Here is a 17,382-nt window from a genome sequence, read left to right on the forward strand (position 1 = left end):
GGAGAGAAAATCTCAAGCTGACTCCCCATTGAGCATAGAGTTTCTAATGTGGGGCCTGACCTCATGACCCTGAGATCATGACCTGAGCCAAAATCAAGAATCGGATGCTTAATCTACTAAGCCACCAGGTGCCCCTAAACATTAATTTAAAAAAAAAAAAAAACTTTTTATATTAATTATTTGAACATTTTTATTTTTTTTTTTTTCTCTTTTTTTTTTTTTTTTTTTTATTGGTGTTCAATTTACTAACATACAGAATAACACCCAGTGCCCGTCACCCATTCACTCCCACCCCCCGCCCTCCTCCCCTTCTACCACCCCTAGTTCGTTTCCCAGAGTTAGCAGTCTTTATGTTCTGTCTCCCTTTCTGATATTTCCCACACATTTCTTCTCCCTTCCCTTATTTTCCCTTTCACTATTATTTATATTCCCCAAATGAATGAGAACATATAATGTTTGTCCTTCTCCGACTGACTTACTTCACTCAGCATAATACCCTCCAGTTCCATCCACGTTGAAGCAAATGGTGGGTATTTGTCATTTCTAATAGCTGAGTAATATTCCATTGTATACATAAACCACATCTTCTTTATCCATTCATCTTTCGTTGGACACCGAGGCTCCTTCCACAGTTTGGCTATCGTGGCCATTGCTGCTAGAAACATCGGGGTGCAGGTGTCCCAGCGTTTCATTGCATTTGTATCTTTGGGGTAAATCCCCAACAGTGCAATTGCTGGGTCGTAGGGCAGGTATATTTTTAACTGTTTGAGGAACCTCCACACAGTTTTCCACAGTGGCTGCACCAGTTCACATTCCCACCAACAGTGTAAGAGGGTTCCCTTTTCTCCACATCCTCTCCAACATTTGTTGTTTCCTGCCTTGTTAATTTTTCCCATTCTCACTGGTGTGAGGTGGTATCTCATTGTGGTTTTGATTTGTATTTCCCTGATGGCAAGTGATGCAGAGCATTTTCTCATGTGCATGTTGGCCATGTCTATGTCTTCTTCTGTGAGATTTCTGTTCATGTCTTTTGCCCATTTCATGATTGGATTGTTTGTTTCTTTGGTGTTGAGTTTAATAAGTTCTTTATAGATCTTGGAAACTAGCCCTTTATCTGATATGTCATTTGCAAATATCTTCTCCCATTCTGTAGGTTGTCTTTGAGTTTTGTTGACTGTATCCTTTGCTGTGCAAAAGCTTCTTATCTTGATGAAGTCCCAATAGTTCATTTTTGCTTTTGTTTCTTTTGCCTTCGTGGATGTATCTTGCAAGAAGTTACTATGGCCGAGTTCAAAAAGGGTGTTGCCTGTGTTCTTCTCTAGGATTTTGATGGAATCTTGCCTCACATTTAGATCTTTCATCCATTTTGAGTTTATCTTTGTGTATGGTGAAAGAGAGTGGTCTAGTTTCATTCTTCTGCATGTGGATGTCCAATTTTCCCAGCACCATTTATTGAAGAGACTGTCTTTCTTCCAATGGATAGTCTTTCCTCCTTTATCGAATATTAGTTGCCCATAAAGTTCAGGGTCCACTTCTGGATTCTCTATTCTGTTCCACTGATCTATGTGTCTGTTTTTGTGCCAGTACCACACTGTCTTGATGACCACAGCTTTGTAGTACAACCTGAAATCTGGCATTGTGATGCCCCCAGCTATGGTTTTCTTTTTTAAAATTCCCCTGGCTATTCGGGGTCTCTTCTGATTCCACACAAATCTTAAAATAATTTGTTCTAACTCTCTGAAGAAAGTCCATGGTATTTTGATAGGGATTGCATTAAACGTGTATATTGCCCTGGGTAACATTGACATTTTCACAATATTAATTCTGCCAATCCATGAGCATGGAATATTTTTCCATCTCTTTGTGTCTTCCTCAATTTCTTTCAGAAGTGTTCTATAGTTTTGAGGGTATAGATCCTTTACATCTTTGGTGAGGTTTATTCCTAGGTATCTTATGCTTTTGGGTGCAATTGTAAATGGGATTGACTCCTTAATTTCTCTTTCTTCAGTCTCATTGTTAGTGTATAGAAATGCCACTGACTTCTGGGCATTGATTTTGTATCCTGCCACGCTACCGAATTGCTGTATGAGTTCTAGCAATCTTGGGGTGGAGACTTTTGGGTTTTCTATGTAGAGTATCATGTCATCGGCGAAGAGGGAGAGTTTGACTTCTTCTTTGCCAATTTGAATGCCTTTAATGTCTTTTTGTTGTCTGATTGCTGAGGCTAGGACTTCCAGTACTATGTTGAATAGCAGTGGTGAGAGTGGACATCCCTGTCTTGTTCCTGATCTTAGGGGAAAGGCTCCCAGTGCTTCCCCATTGAGAATGATATTTGCTGTGGGCTTTTCATAGATGGCTTTTAAGATGTCGAGGAATGTTCCCTCTATCCCTACACTCTGAAGAGTTTTGATCAGGAATGGATGCTGTATTTTGTCAAATGCTTTCTCTGCATCCAATGAGAGGATCATATGGTTCTTGGTTTTTCTCTTGCTGATATGATGAATCACATTGATTGTTTTACGGGTGTTGAACCAGCCTTGTGTCCCAGGGATAAATCCTACTTGGTCATGGTGAATAATTTTCTTAATGTACTGTTGGATCCTATTGGCCAGTATCTTGTTGAGAATTTTTGCATCCATGTTCATCAGGGATATTGGTCTGTAATTCTCCTTTTTGGCGGGGTCTTTGTCTGGCTTTGGAATTAAGGTGATGCTGGCTTCATAGAACGAATTTGGAAGTACTCCATCTCTTTCTATCTTTCCAAACAGCTTTAGGAGAATAGGTATGATTTCTTCTTTAAACGTTTGATAAAATTCTCCTGGGAAGCCATCTGGCCCTGGACTCTTGTGTCTTGGGAGGTTTTTGATGACTGCTTCAATTTCCTCCCTGGTTATTGGCCTGTTCAGGTTTTCTATTTCTTCCTGTTCCAGTTTTGGTAGTTTGTGGCTTTCCAGGAATGCGTCCATTTCTTCTAGATTGCCTAATTTATTGGCGTATAGCTGTTCATAATAGGTTTTTAAAATCGTTTGTATTTCCTTGGTGTTGGTAGTGATCTCTCCTTTCTCATTCATGATTTTATTAATTTGAGTCTTCTCTCTCTTCTTTTTAATAAGGCTGGCTAATGGTTTATCTATCTTGTTAATTCTTTCAAAGAACCAACTCCTGGTTCTGTTGATCTGTTCCACAGTTCTTCTGGTCTCGATTTCGTTGAGTTCTGCTCGAATCTTTATTAGCTCCCTTCTTCTCTTGGGTGTAGGATCTATTTGCTGTTTTTTCTCTAGCTCCTTTATGTGTAAGGTTAGCTTTTGTATTTGAGTTCTTTCCAGTTTTTGAATGGATGCTTGTATTGCGATGTATTTCCCCCTTAGGACTGCTTTTGCTGCATCCCAAAGATTTTGAACGGTTGTATCTTCATTCTCATTAGTTTCCATGAATCTTTTTAATTCTTCCTTAATTTCCTGGTTGACCCTTTTATCTTTTAGCAGGATGGTCCTTAACCTCCATGTGTTTGAGGTCCTTCCAAACTTCTTGTTGTGATTTAGTTCTAATTTCAAGGCATTATGGTCCGAGAATATGCAGGGGACAATCCCAATCTTTTGGTATCGGTTCAGACCCGATTTGTGACCCAATATGTGGTCTATTCTGGAGAAAGTTCCATGTGCGCTTGAGAAGAATGTGTATTCAGTTGAGTTTGGATGTAAAGTTCTGTAGATATCTGTGAAATCCATCTGGTCCAGTGTATCATTTAAAGCTCTCGTTTCTTTGGAGATGTTTTGCTTGGAAGACCTATCGAGTATAGAAAGAGCTAGATTGAAGTCACCAAGTATAAGTGTATTATTATCTAAGTATTTCTTCACTTTGGTTAATAATTGATTTATATATTTGGCAGCTCCCACATTTGGAGCATATATATTGAGGATTGTTAAGTCCTCTTGTTGAATAGATCCTTTAAGTATGATATAGTGTCCCTCTTCATCTCTCACTACAGTCTTTGGGGTAAATTTTAGTTTATCTGATATAAGGATGGCTACCCCTGCTTTCTTTTGAGGACCATTCGAATGGTAAATGGTTCTCCAACCTTTTATTTTCAGGCTGTAGGTGTCCTTCTGTCTAAAATGAGTCTCTTGTAGACAGCAAATAGATGGGTCCTGCTTTTTTATCCAGTCTGAAACCCTGCGCCTTTTGATGGGGTCATTAAGCCCGTTCACATTCAGAGTTACTATTGAGAGATATGAGTTTAGTGTCATCATGATATCTATTCAGTCTTTGTTTTTGTGGACTGTTCCACTGAACTTCTTCTTAAAGGGGAATTTTAAGAGGCCCCCTTAAAATTTCTTGCAGAGCTGGTTTGGAGGTCACATATTCTTTTAGTTGCTGCCTGTCTTGGAAGCTCTTTATCTCTCCTTCCATTTTGAATGAGAGCCTTGCTGGATAAAGTATTCTTGGTTGCATGTTCTTTTCATTTAGGACCCTGAATATATCCTGCCAGCCCTTTCTGGCCTGCCAGGTCTCTGTGGAGAGGTCTGCTGTTACCCTAATACTCCTCCCCATAAAAGTCAGGGATTTCTTGTCTCTTGCTGCTTTAAGGATCTTCTCCTTATCTTTGGAATTTGCAAGCTTCACAATTAAATGTCGAGGTGTTGAACGGTTTTTATTGATTTTAGGGGGGGATCTCTCTATTTCCTGGATCTGAATGCCTGTTTCCCTTCCCAGATTAGGAAAGTTTTCAGCTAGAATTTGTTCAAATACATATTCTGGCCCTCTGTCCCTTTCGGCGCCCTCGGGAACCCCAATTAAACGTAGGTTTTTCTTCCTCAGGCTGTCGTTTATTTCCCTTAATCTATCTTCATGGTCTTTTAATTGTTTGTCTCTTTTTTCCTCAGTTTCCCTCTTTGCTGTCAACTTGTCTTCTAGGTCACTCACTCGTTCTTCCACCTCGTTAACCCTCGTCGTTAGGACTTCTAGTTTGGATTGCATCTCATTCAATTGGTTTTTAATTTCTGCCTGATTAGCTCTAAATTCTGCAGTCATGAAGTCTCTTGAGTCCTTTATACTTTTTTCTAGAGCCACCAGTAGCTGTATAATAGTGCTTCTGAATTGGCTTTCTGACATTGAATTGTAATCCAGATTTTGTAACTCTGTGGGAGAGAGGACTGTTTCTGATTCTTTCTTTTGAGGTGAGGTTTTCCTTCTAGTCATTTTGCTCAGTGCAGAGTGGCCAAAAGCAAGTTGTATTGGGAAAAAGAGAAAAAGAGAGGAGAGAAAGAAGGAAAGAAAAGAGAAAGAGAAAAAAAAAGGGAAGAAAAAGAAAAAAAAACGAAAAAAAAAAAAAAAAAAGAAAAAGAGAAAGAAAAAGAAAGGAGAAAAAAAGGGGGTGGGGGAAGGAAACAAATCAAAAAGCAAAACAAAACAAAACAAAACAAAAAAAAAAAAAAAAAAAACCAAAAAAAAAAAAAAAAAAAAAAAAAAAAGAACCACAGGGGAGTATCTTCTGATTCTGTGTACTTTAAGTCCCTTGGCTTCTCCTGGAAGTTGTCAGTCTAGCTGATCTTCTGGGGGAGGGGCCTGTTGTGTTGATTTTCAGGTGTTAGCAGTTGGGGGAGCTGCTGTGCCCCTCCTGGTGCAGGGCTCGGTGGGGGTTGTTTACCCCGTGAGGCCGCAGGAGGAACAGCCCCAGTGGCGGGGCAGCTCTGGAAACCTGGATTCAGCTCCGGCAGGAACTCCGTCTGCAGGGCCTGGAGGCTCCGGGGCGGGGCCGCTGATGTGCTCAGCTGGGGCAGGAGCGTCCTTGCTGTCCTGGGCCCTCCCGGCCTCTGCCTGTCCCGGGGGAGGCGGGATCCTGGGCTGTGTCCCGGCGCCCTGTGCTCCGGAGCCTGCGCTGGTGGATTCGCGCTCCCGGGCCGCGCAACCCCCTCCGCGGAGCTGCCGCCCGAGCCCCTCCGAGCTGCTCCTGGAACCGCGCAGCCCCCTCCGCACGGAGCCTCTTCCTCTGCCCGAGCCCCTCCGAGCTGCTCCCGGGGCCCCGCAGCCCCCTCCACGGAGCCGCCCCCGAGCCCCTTCAGCTGCTCCGGGTCCCGCCGGGTCCCGCCGTGCGCGCTGCAGCCCTTAGGGAGCTCGGCACACTCTCCTGGGCGGGCAGTTGCTGTTACTGTCCCCGGGAGCCCGAGGGCCTCCTCGCCCTCCTGGTCCTGCTCCAACCCCCCGCGAGCCCCTTTCCGCCCGGGAAGGTCGGTGCAGCTCCTGCGTCTCCGGGACGGGGCTCTCCTGTCCTGGGGACACTCGCCCCGGCCTCAGCCCGGCTCCTCGCGGGGCCCCTCCCCCTTGGAGGCCTTTGTTTCTTTACTTCTTTTTCCCCGTCTTCCTACCTTGATAGAAGCGCGAACTCTTCTCACTGTAGCATTCCAGCTGGTCTCTCTTTAAATCTCAGGCCGAATTCATAGATTTTCAGGATAATTTGAAGGTTTTCTAGGTAGTTTGGTGGAGACGGGTGATTTGGAGACCCTGCTCCTCCGCCATCTTGCTCCTCCCCCCCCTATTTGAACATTTTTAAACAGCACAGTAAATAACTGCTCTTGATATAGATTCATATACTTTAATTGGTTACTTAGCCATTGTCTCATGCTGTAATATGGAAATTTTTCAGAAAAATGTCTTTTTTAATATGATTTTATTATTTCCATATTTTTAAATAAAATTGCAAACTTCCACAGCGCTGCATTTTATGGTTAATATATTTTGAAGTTGTTGACACTTTTAACTGATGCTTCTCTGTAACCCATAATTTTTTTAATTGAGAAAATACTCCTACTCCTGCTACTGCTGATCCTCTAAATTTAGGGCAAATTCTACTAAGTGGAGGATATTCTCAATTGTTTCTCATATTAAAACCTATAAATATTTCTGCCCCAATATTTTCACAGGTGCTGTATTTCTGCTCCATCTAGAGCACCTTTCTTCAACAATATTTTTACAAGATTCGCTCTTAAATTGTCTCTATTCGTGATTCTTTTTTAACATTTTGCCAAATGTAGATACTGCAAAATCATAGGCCTTCACAATTTCATCCTATTCTGGTGGAGAATATAAATTTATCCAATTAAAATTAGAAACTCCATCAAAGGCAAGATTTTTCCAAAGCACAATTTTCAAATTAGGTAATTAAGCCATTTGAGCTCTCATCTTTTAACTTGTTCAATTCCTCCCTAGCTTTTGTCAAGAGACATTTGCGCTCCTTCCTTTTTGCAAGCTTTGTTTTACATAATTGCAACTTGCTAAAAGCTTCAAAAGCCCAATTTTCATGCTACATTCATTGAATAATTTGATTAAATATTTCTGACTGATTTTGCACATAATGCAACCTATATTTAAGTTGCTTTACAAAGTGTTTTTTCAAAGGCTTGGGCATTTCTAAAATCTGATGGCTGACAGGCAAAACAGAGAAAAAGCAGATGCAACCATGCTGAAATGTTTCTGTATTCAACACCAGCTTCGGTCACAAGAGCTTTGTAGATGAGTTATATATATGTACTCTGATTATGTAAGAATATATTTGTAAATTTTGACATTTGCAGTTTCTATTTTGATTGGTGAAATCCTGGAGCTTGTTTAGATGCAGTCATGAATTCTGTGGACATCACAACCAATTCGAAGCACGTTTCTGCTTTCTAGATTTTTAAGTCTGTAAAGAACATTTTTTTGGCCATACATAATTCTGTGCCCAAACAAAATCTGTATTCCTATTATCACCCCCAAACCCCCAAAACCTCCCCAAAAACCCTCACTTTGTCTTCAATGTTGAACTTTTTCAACTAAATTTACAATGACATTAATAATACCCAATGTTTCATTTTTGACAGAATGAATTTCCAAATGCTTTATTTCGATCCTTTCAGTTGGATGAAAAAAATGAAAGCTTTTGGAATTAACAAGTTTTCTAACTCAGGTGGCACAGGTGTAAAACTGACATTATCTGCTGGTTTGCCAAAGGAGTCAATTCAATCGTCAAGTTTACTTTAGTTAAAAGTACAAGATACCTTGAAGCTGAAAATGAACAAAAACCAATGTAGGGGTGTCACTTGTTCCAGATGGAAAGGTGTGCTTCACCATGACATGTGAACACACCTCCTGTACATGCTAAATCATTGGGCACACACTTCTTAAACTATTAACTTATGAAGGGGAGGCTGATGCTTCTTAACCATAGTTGTGTCTTCCTGTCTTCTGAGGGGCAGTAACATCTCCACTTGCCTCCATGGTTGCCAGGAAATGTTGGCAGGTATTTTGTGCAAATAATACATTCGTCATCAATTTCTTGAGAAAATTAAACATGTAATTTTGGATTTTGGATGTGGTTTTGTTTTGAGCCAATGTTGCTAAAAGCATCTACTACAAAAACAAAAGCATTGCCAAATAATAAAATAAATAGCAATAGCTTTACATATATAGTTAAGGACAAAACTGCTTTACCAAGAGCATTTAGATTATACTACACTCAATGGCCACAATGCTTAGCCTCTTTTTCCTAAACATAATTTGTGGGACATCAAGCCAGAGTTTCCCATATTTTTTTCTGACTCTGAGGAGGCTCCATGCACCTCTTGAGCACGAGTGGTGGTATACCTAGTGGCCAGCTATGCGAAAGGCCTCAAAAATTTTCCTGCTGGGATCCCTGGGTGGCTCAGTGGTTTGGCGCCTGCCTTTGGCCCAGGGCATGATCCTGGAGTCCCAGGATTGAGTCCCTCATCGGGCTCCCTTCATGGAGCCTGCTTCTCCCTCTGCCTGTGTCTCTGCCTGTGTGTGTGTGTGTGTGTGTGTGTGTGTGTGTGTGTGTGTGATGAATAAATAAAATATTTTAAAAAAACAATTTTTTTCCTGCTACCACCCAAGATCAGAGGAGTTGACTGTCCTTGACTGTGCTTAAGCTCTTAGTTTTAACAACCAGCAACCTGCATATTATCCCTGAAAGGGTGCTTGCCAGTTAGAATCTGTCTGAACAGGATCAGGGATAAAAGAAATGAGTTATCATTAGCCACCTTTTGGATTTAGCCATAATAAAGTTAGAACTCTGTTCAGTGAATATATTTCACATGCTACTAGATGAGATGTTGGAAAAAAGCAAAAGAACCAAATGGAGGTCTATCAATTCATGGGGGTGTAAGTACTAACAAGAAAACTTCACAAAATATGGAAAATTTAGGGTAAATGGCAAATCCAATAATAGGATATTGAGAAAACAAGCAAAAACCCAGGACTCTTCCAAGTGAACCAAGATGTAGAGTCACCCCACTAAGGTCAGTGTAAAGAACGTGGCTTTTACTTCAAATGAAGATGGAAATTCACAGAGAGGGTTCTCAGCAGAGGAATAACATGATCCAAGTTTTACAGGATCACTCTGGCTGCTACTCTGAAAATAAAAGGCAGGGGAGAAGGGTAGCAAACCAACTTGGAGCCTTTGGCTATGATCTTGCATTGAAGAGAAAAGATAATAGCGTCCTATGAGAGAAATAAACGTGCATCCTTAAAAACCATTTATATATAGTTGGAGGAAAGAACAGTCAAATATGAAATGAACCATAGGCTCAAACTTTCAGGTCCATGCAACCTGTGATTTCACACCAAGTATACAAGCAGGAATCACAATATCAGAGATCAAAACACTGTATACAAAGAGTATGTACTTAATTCCTCTTACATTAATTCCATTCTCATCAAGCAACTGCCCAATTATAAAGTAGATTCATGTAGACCTACCAACAGGAAGGGAATATACGTATCAGCAAATACTATTCTCTGTTCTACTTGAATGGTTTTGGCTCTAACCAGAAAATAATAAACTGGATTTCTGTTTTTTTTTTATATACAATCTCTTATGAGTTTAGTTTGTTTGTATTGGTTTTCTAGAGCTTCATCATCTGTAGGTACACTAATAATTGAGTTTTCTAACACATTCAACAGAGATCTAGAAAGTTGTGACCTTAAGAAGTCACCCTGAAAAGACTTGTCTGAGCTATCACTTGGCCTTGTCCAGGTGCCCCTCGGTCTTGGTGAGTGCCATTCCAGTTAAACTGCAACATGCAACTCTGATACCCAGAGAGTCATATCAAAATATTCCAAGTAAATTAGGGAATACTATATTACCATGCCTTCATTAGAAAAAGTTCAGTTCTCAAAGGCTTATTCTTCTATGATGATTTTCTCAATTCTCCTTTCCAAAAACCCCACCTTCAAGTTATCACAGAGGGATTTTTCTTTCTCTTTCCAGGATACATGATTCTCCTTTCACATCATTTTACGTAAGATACAATTAATTCTCAGAAAGGCACTCAAACATGTATGTTCAAGGTACTCCAATAAATGAAAAGTTACCGGCAAGGGACTTGGATCATTCTGAACTGAAACAGTCTCTGAAGTCTCAGCAAGGTTACTCTCCTTTCTGGAGTGCTGATCCAGGGGAAGAGGATCTGGGTTGGAGGATTCATCACTGTCCTGGAGGGTGGATCGCTCCAATTCCTCCAATAAGGCATCTGTATTATAAGACACAAGAGAATCATAATATGGAACATGGAAATATTCTTCCTCTAGGATGATTTCCCCCTAAATGTCCCCCCTGTGCCTCCATTTACCTCCTTCTTTTTTGGGTGAAGGCTACCTTCAAATATCTTCCCTTACTCCTTACTTTTCTTCAAGAATGTGGTCTATTCTCCCAAAAGATGTATAGTGCCTCCACATACTGTGACCTATTTCCTATGGTTGCATCCAATTTCACAGCATCACTCAAGCATTTGACTTCTTATATTGCAGGGTATTAATTTTTATCATTTGTTTAGGGTGGGTTGCCCACAAAGATCTCCAATACGAAATAAGTAATTACAACTTTTCTAAATGCACCAGGACAGTAATGTTTATTCTTAACCCTGATTATGTTTTCTTGTGTCCCAAGCATGTATCAAAAATTTTAAAACAAAGTATATGTATTCTGTTTTTTAGGATATATAGGGGAGAAAAAGGGATCAGGGAAAAAACAGATATTGCAAAATCAAACAAGAGGATGTTGCAATCCAAATACTTGAGACTTGTTTCTCCTGTGGTTTTCTTAGGAAAAACCTATGCACTCGACAAGTATCACACTATCACTCTTCTGTTGTGATGAAATTAATAATAAAAATGTACACATTACAGGCACTATGCTCAGGAGGTTATATATTTCATTTAGTCATCCTAATACTTTAAGGCAGGTGATATTATTATCCTTATTTTGTAGATCAAGAAAGAGACAGGGGTTCTTGGGTGGCCCAGTCAGTTAAGCATCTCATTCTTGATTTTAGCTCAGGTCATGATTTCAGGGTTGTGAGACTGAGCCCTGTGAAGCCTGCCTAAGAGTCTCTTTCTCCCTCTACCTACCCTCTCTCTCTGAAAGAAAAGAAAAAGGAAGAAAAGAAAAGAAAAGAAAAGAAAAGAAAAGAAAAGAAAAGAAAAGAAAAGAAAAGACAAATACATAGTTTAAGGCACACTGCTACTGATGCAGACTTTGTCTGACCCTCGGCTATCTGATCCCAGCCCCTACACTAGCTTCACGTCAAAAATGCCAGTCTCCATCTTCATGTGGATTTTCAGGACCATCTTGGCACGATCTGCTCTTCTCTGAAGTTGTTTTTTCATCTACATAATGAGGAGATTCTATTACATTTTTTTTCTAATTGTGGGTTGATGCCCACTAGTGGATCTCTACTGGAATTTTTGCCACAGGTGATGGTTTTTAAGAGTTTGCAAAACAGTGGATTATATTATTTGACATTATTTGATTTCTGCAGATGAAGGGCTATGGGGAAATGCTTACCAATGAACATGATATAATATCTGATACTGCATTAAGATAATACAGGAGTGAAAGATATAAGTGGGTGTATAATGAGGTAAGATTGGTCAAGAGAGTGGCTGTATGAGCGGGATCAGTCGAGAATATCAATGACAACCTAAGTAAATTTCACCCTAGATGATTCCAATAAGGTCAGAGACCAAAAAATGAAAACAAAGATCAGAACAAAATAAAACAAAAGGACCACTAAAGTGAAAAACAAATTTTAAAACAAAGTAATAAAAAAATAAAAGGCCAAGAATCCCAAAGAAGAAGAAGAAAAAGGAAAAAAGAGAAAAAAGCAAAAATAAAGAGGAAAAGAAAGAAAAAAGAAAAAGAAAAGAGAAGAAAAAAAAGGGCGGGATTGGGAGATGGTGGTGGTGATGAAGTTATAGTGGAGGGAGAATGTAGTCTACCTGAGGGGTCTTAGAGGGTGATCCTCTTGGTTCTGAGTGTATTGTTCTGTATGTTAGAAGATGCTCAGTCCCAAATTTATATAAAACAAAAATACTTGTAGAGGGCCACAAAAACATAAATGACCACAAAAACATAAATGAGATAAAAGAGGGGGGCATGAAGGAATGTGGGAATGAAGAGAGAATATAATCTCACAGAATGAACCAGCACGGTATACCACTTGGTTCTAGGCGCATGCTGGTCATGTTTTAGAAGGTATTAACTTCCGCCCTTGTAAAACAAAATGAGGCAGAGAAAACAAAAAACACAAAACAAAAAAACATATCTTGTATATCTCCAAAATTAAATTGAGTATGTTGAAGGGAATCTAGAAGTGGAAAATATATCTAGACCTGTAGTGAAAGGGATCATAGGGGAAAGGAGAGAAAATGAGTGGGAAAAATCAGAGACGGTGACAAAATGTGAGAGACTCTGGAAACTCTGGGAAATGAACAAGGGGAGGTGGGCAGGGGGATGGGGTGACTGGGTAATGAGCACTGGGTGTTACATGTTGGCAAATTGAACTCCATTAAAAATATACAAAAAATATTATGAATATTTTATATTTATATTTTCATTGATTTGAGGGTGCATATATATACTTACATATTTTTTCACAAAACAATTACAACTTTGTTGCAAGATATTTTCTCACTTCATGTATCTTGGACATATTATTATCACTACAAAGAAAGCTTCTTTACTTCTCTTTAGATCTGTGAGATATTTCATTGTTTCAAAGTACCCTCTACTCAAATATAGATACCTTGAGGATGCCTGGGTGGCTCAGTGGTTGAGTCTGCCTTCAGCTCAGGGTGTGATCCCGGAGCCCCGGGATAGAGTCCCGCATCGGGCTCCCTGCATGGGGCCTATTTCTCCCTCTGCCTATGTCTCTGCTTCTCAGTCTCTCTGTGTGTCTCTCATGAATAAATAAAATCTTTAAAAAATATATATATTTTTATATATAGCTATCTTTTCTTCCGTTGGTAGAGATGTGGTCATTTTCAGGTTTCCAATATTTTTGGTGTTTCACTTTTGTAATTTTTCAGTGTTACAAGTATTGCCACAATTAATTTTTAAGCATACATGTTTATATATTTAGAAGAGGATTTTTGTAGGATAAATTCCTAAAAGTGGATTTTCTTTTTTTTCTTTTATTTATTTATTTATTTTTTTAAAAGTGTATTTTCTGAACCAAATGATATGAATACATTTTATTGTAGCAGAAAATGCCACATGATCTTCTCAAAAATCCAGCAATTTACATGCCTTCCACATAGAATGAAAATACCGGTTTTGCCACCAAAAAAAAAAAAAAAAAAAAAAAGAGTTGATGACTGCTGAAGCTGATTGATGACTATAGATTTCATTAAACTATTTACTTTTACATATTTTAAAATTCCTCATAATTAAAGGTCCTTAAAAAGAAGAAAAAAAAGAGGAAACTAATGTAGAAAGAGAAAGAAAAACTTGTTTTCCCTTAGCGTTACTAGCCAGATTGAATGCCAATTTCTGGGTTCCAAATTTTTATTCTGTATCCCTCTATTAAGATACAGCCCTTTTCAGTTGTCTAAGCTTTGCTCTAACAAGAAGTCATGGATCTTCTTGGACTCAAAATAAAAAGACACTGACAGTAAAGATTAGGGGAGAGGGGAGACCCTCTCTAAGAGAAGCAGACCATATCTCTAAGAGTAGAAGGTTACTAATCAGTGAACCAAATTTAGTGAAACTCTCCCCCCTGGGTCATGAGTTAACAGGCCTTTCTCTTCCTGTTTCCTAGAGGCGCACATAACACCAACACCCCAGATTATCTTGCTTTCTGCCAGATTCCGTAATTTGCAGATGACTAATTTCAGTATGACAAATGTGGGATTATGAGGGGTGGGGGCGGGGGCAATATTAGATGGAAAACTCTGTAGTCCTTCCCTATAGCCCTTCATCTGCAGAAATCAAATCACGTCGACACGAAAGGAAGAAAGTGTGGCCTTGGGATAGCTCAAAGGATTGGGGTGATTTCAATCAGAGCCAGAGTCTGCCTCAGGTTCCCCTTTATCTAGCATCTCCGAGTAATGAAGGTTTAGGTAAAACTTCTGGGTAGAAACAAACCACCAATGTTAGAGGAAGTACTGCAAAAAGGAAATATCCGCTTGCCTTTGCTGACCTGTCTTCCACCATATTCCTCTGCAGCAGAGAAGAAAGACCCACTCTAAGTCTTTTGGGTAATTACTGAGCTGTTGACAATCTAAATAAACAGTTGAGGTTCAGCTGCCCAGATATATTATATGAATGTTACCTTCCAGGCAACTTGGTACTTTCCACATCTCTGGACCAGATTTATCTACTGTTCATCCTATGCAAGCAGTGCAAAACTCTGCAAATCTAATTTTTAATTTTCTAATTATCTGGGTTGTTCTATGGGTTGGAACACCTGAGCCAACGCACTAAAATGGGAGAATGCCTTGTAGCTTAATCAGTTCTGGTGTCAGGGGCTCCTGCGAGTGATACTGAACACAGTTATTGTTTTTCTCAGTTTTTTCATTGAAAAAAAAATGGATAATACCCATTTCAAAGAGTTGTTTCAGACACTAACATGATTAATATATGTAAAAATGTCAAGTTTTAGTTTAAGTCACTAAATAAGTATTACTTTCCTTCTGAATTAGCTGCATGAAAACCATTAGGTATCGCTAAAATAAGAAAGAAGGGCTAGATTCTAGTGAGCTGGATTAGAACTCAGGCAGAAAGGTGAACATCCTCGACTCTCACGCAGACTAAGAATCTGGATTCTACTCCAAATCCAAAACATGTTCTACCCCATGCATCAAAATAGACTTTACCTTCAAAACAATTCAGTATTTATTTATTTATATTTAATAAATCTTCATTAACATCTCTTCCCTCCTGTAATTTGCCTATCTTCCTTTCTCTGCTCCTCTAGCTCTCAAATTACCCTCTAAACAACTAACAACAAAAAAAGACAATACGCAAGACGTGCTTATAGTTGTTCCCACTTTCGACATACCCCAAACATACAAAAACCCAGGACACTCTGGAATTAATACAGCTTGGAAATTGAGTAAAATGTTAGTGACTCAGTATTAGTAAGGATGCCAGCAACAAACGTCAGCAAAGGAAAAGGAATGAATCCCAAGAATGACAAACCTTCCATTACTCCAAAGACTGGGAATCAGAGATCTCTCCGAGCAATGTGGCCAATTGTTTCACTGCTGGTTTTAATTGTTTGAAATGGAAAGAGTATCATATTTGTAGGCCATAGTAATCTGTTCCTTCAGAATTCCTCTGACTAAAAAGCTTAGCAACAGAATCACTGGAGTTTTAAGCACTAATTCTCCTTGATTTAACACTAAACCATGGAACAAATGAAACCACCCTGGCCTTTCTCCAACATTTACAGATGCCTCATTCTCGTTCTTCTGGTCCATTTCTTCTCCTCGTAATACCCCCTTTATCCCTCTCCTTTTTTTCTTTTTTTCTTCCTAAATCACAAATCTGCAGGTGCCAACTATGCGACCACCCTATGACCAGCAACAGCCCCCGAGGGGCAAATACTCATAATAAAATGACGATCTCAATCATAAGTCAATCCAAAAATATGTGTGCAAAGTTTCCCCTGGTGAGCACCAATCTCTCCGCCTATTTGTGCCGCTGCAGAGTGAACCCAGAGTTCCCCAAAACAATCATAGTTCCTCCTGCTTCACTCTTGGTTGGGCTGAGGTCAGGAGAGAAGTGGAAACAAAATCTTCCAGCACCACCCTCCCTCTGGCTTGAAGTACACCCCACCACACAGAGATGGCAGCCAAGTCTTCATTCCCTCGGAGTTTCTCCTCCAAGATGGCCCTCACTCACCCAACTCTTCCATCGTCACACACCCAAGATGCTCTGGTCCCACAGGTTGTGAGGAACTGCTTTGGCATGTGCTGAACAAGAGGACCACAAAGGAACTGAATGAGACAGCGTGAAGCTGCCTCTATAACCCTTTTTGGTTCCTGTATTTGCCTAGCACTTCCTCTCTTTTGATTCGGTGAGTTTCTTTTCCTTTTTTTTTTCTTTCTTGCTTTTTTTTTTTTTTTTTTTTTTTTTTTGGTAAGTTAGGGTTTTGAAAATGGGACATATAAAGTGCATAGAAGGATTTGAGTTCTGTTAGTGCATTGGCCAGGGTGATAAAGATTCGAAATTAACTTCGAAAAAAATTGAGCACCTACTATGCGTCAGGATTCATCTTGAATTCATGGGACCACAGATTTGCACTTGCGTTGTTCCCCAATGTGGGTCTATGGCACTGTGACTGTGCATCAGAAAACCTGCTATCTGGGTGTGAATGTGTGTGTGAAGCCATGACTGTGGAAGCAAGTTTCCTTCATAAAATTTCTATCAGAGTTAACCAGCACCCAATTCATTTTGCTATCTTTATTTACTGATTCAGAAATTATGCTTACCAGCTTCCTTGAATAGAGTGCAAATCCATTAAAAGTAGGGCAGAGTAGCAGTCACATTGGGATTTTTTCAGGACTTGGTTATTTCTGGGGTCTAAAACACAACTATAGTGATCATGAAGAATAAAACTGGAAGACCAGACACAAGGTGTCAAGCTGCAGATGTCTCAGGAAGCACAATTTCTGCCTAGTAATGTTGCCTAATAGCAGTTTCTCTGAAAAGGGATCCTGAGATTGACTTTCACCTTTTTTATCGCTGTGATTTTTTATCCACGTCAAATGAAATAAAGCATTTACAATAGGCTTATTATGAGAAAGCAGTATGTAAAGAACTATAATTATGGCCCTCTGAAACATAATATTACTTCCATTTTTACCAGTGGTGAAATATATTCAAGGGATAGTAAGTTGCTAAAGATAACAGAATTACAGATAGCTTTGCTATTTATTATAATCCAGATTTAGTTTCAGTGCCTGTGATCTTTCCTCTCCAACACCGAGGTCTTTTTTTACGTTGATGTAAAGGAATCATTCATTCTCCCATTCCCCTGTGATGTTAAGTTTTTTTTTTTTTTAATCAAAAGGAGATTCCCACTCTGCATTACTTTGAGCAGCCAT

At 39.6% G+C, this 17,382-nt stretch overlaps 1 protein-coding gene across 2 annotated transcripts in view; it reads right to left on the reverse strand.

Moving 5' to 3' along the window:
- Positions 1-17,382, reverse strand: part of LPXN (leupaxin) — a 44,561-nt gene that overhangs the window by 25,526 nt on the left and 1,653 nt on the right. Inside the window, exons 1-2 of one of the 2 annotated variants that reach the window (XM_077863370.1) lie at positions 16,178-16,751; positions 10,366-10,523 (exon numbers count right to left, since the gene is read on the reverse strand). In XM_077863370.1, the coding sequence (XP_077719496.1) occupies positions 10,366-10,523; positions 16,178-16,190 (171 nt within the window). In that variant the 5' untranslated portion in view covers positions 16,191-16,751. Of the gene's footprint in view, positions 1-10,365; positions 10,524-16,177; positions 16,752-17,382 lie in introns of those variants that run through there. The other variant, XM_077863369.1, reaches the window with a different exon arrangement.

The sequence above is a fragment of the Canis aureus genome, chromosome 21 (assembly GCF_053574225.1).
Source record: "Canis aureus isolate CA01 chromosome 21, VMU_Caureus_v.1.0, whole genome shotgun sequence".
Lineage (NCBI taxonomy): Eukaryota > Metazoa > Chordata > Mammalia > Carnivora > Canidae > Canis > Canis aureus.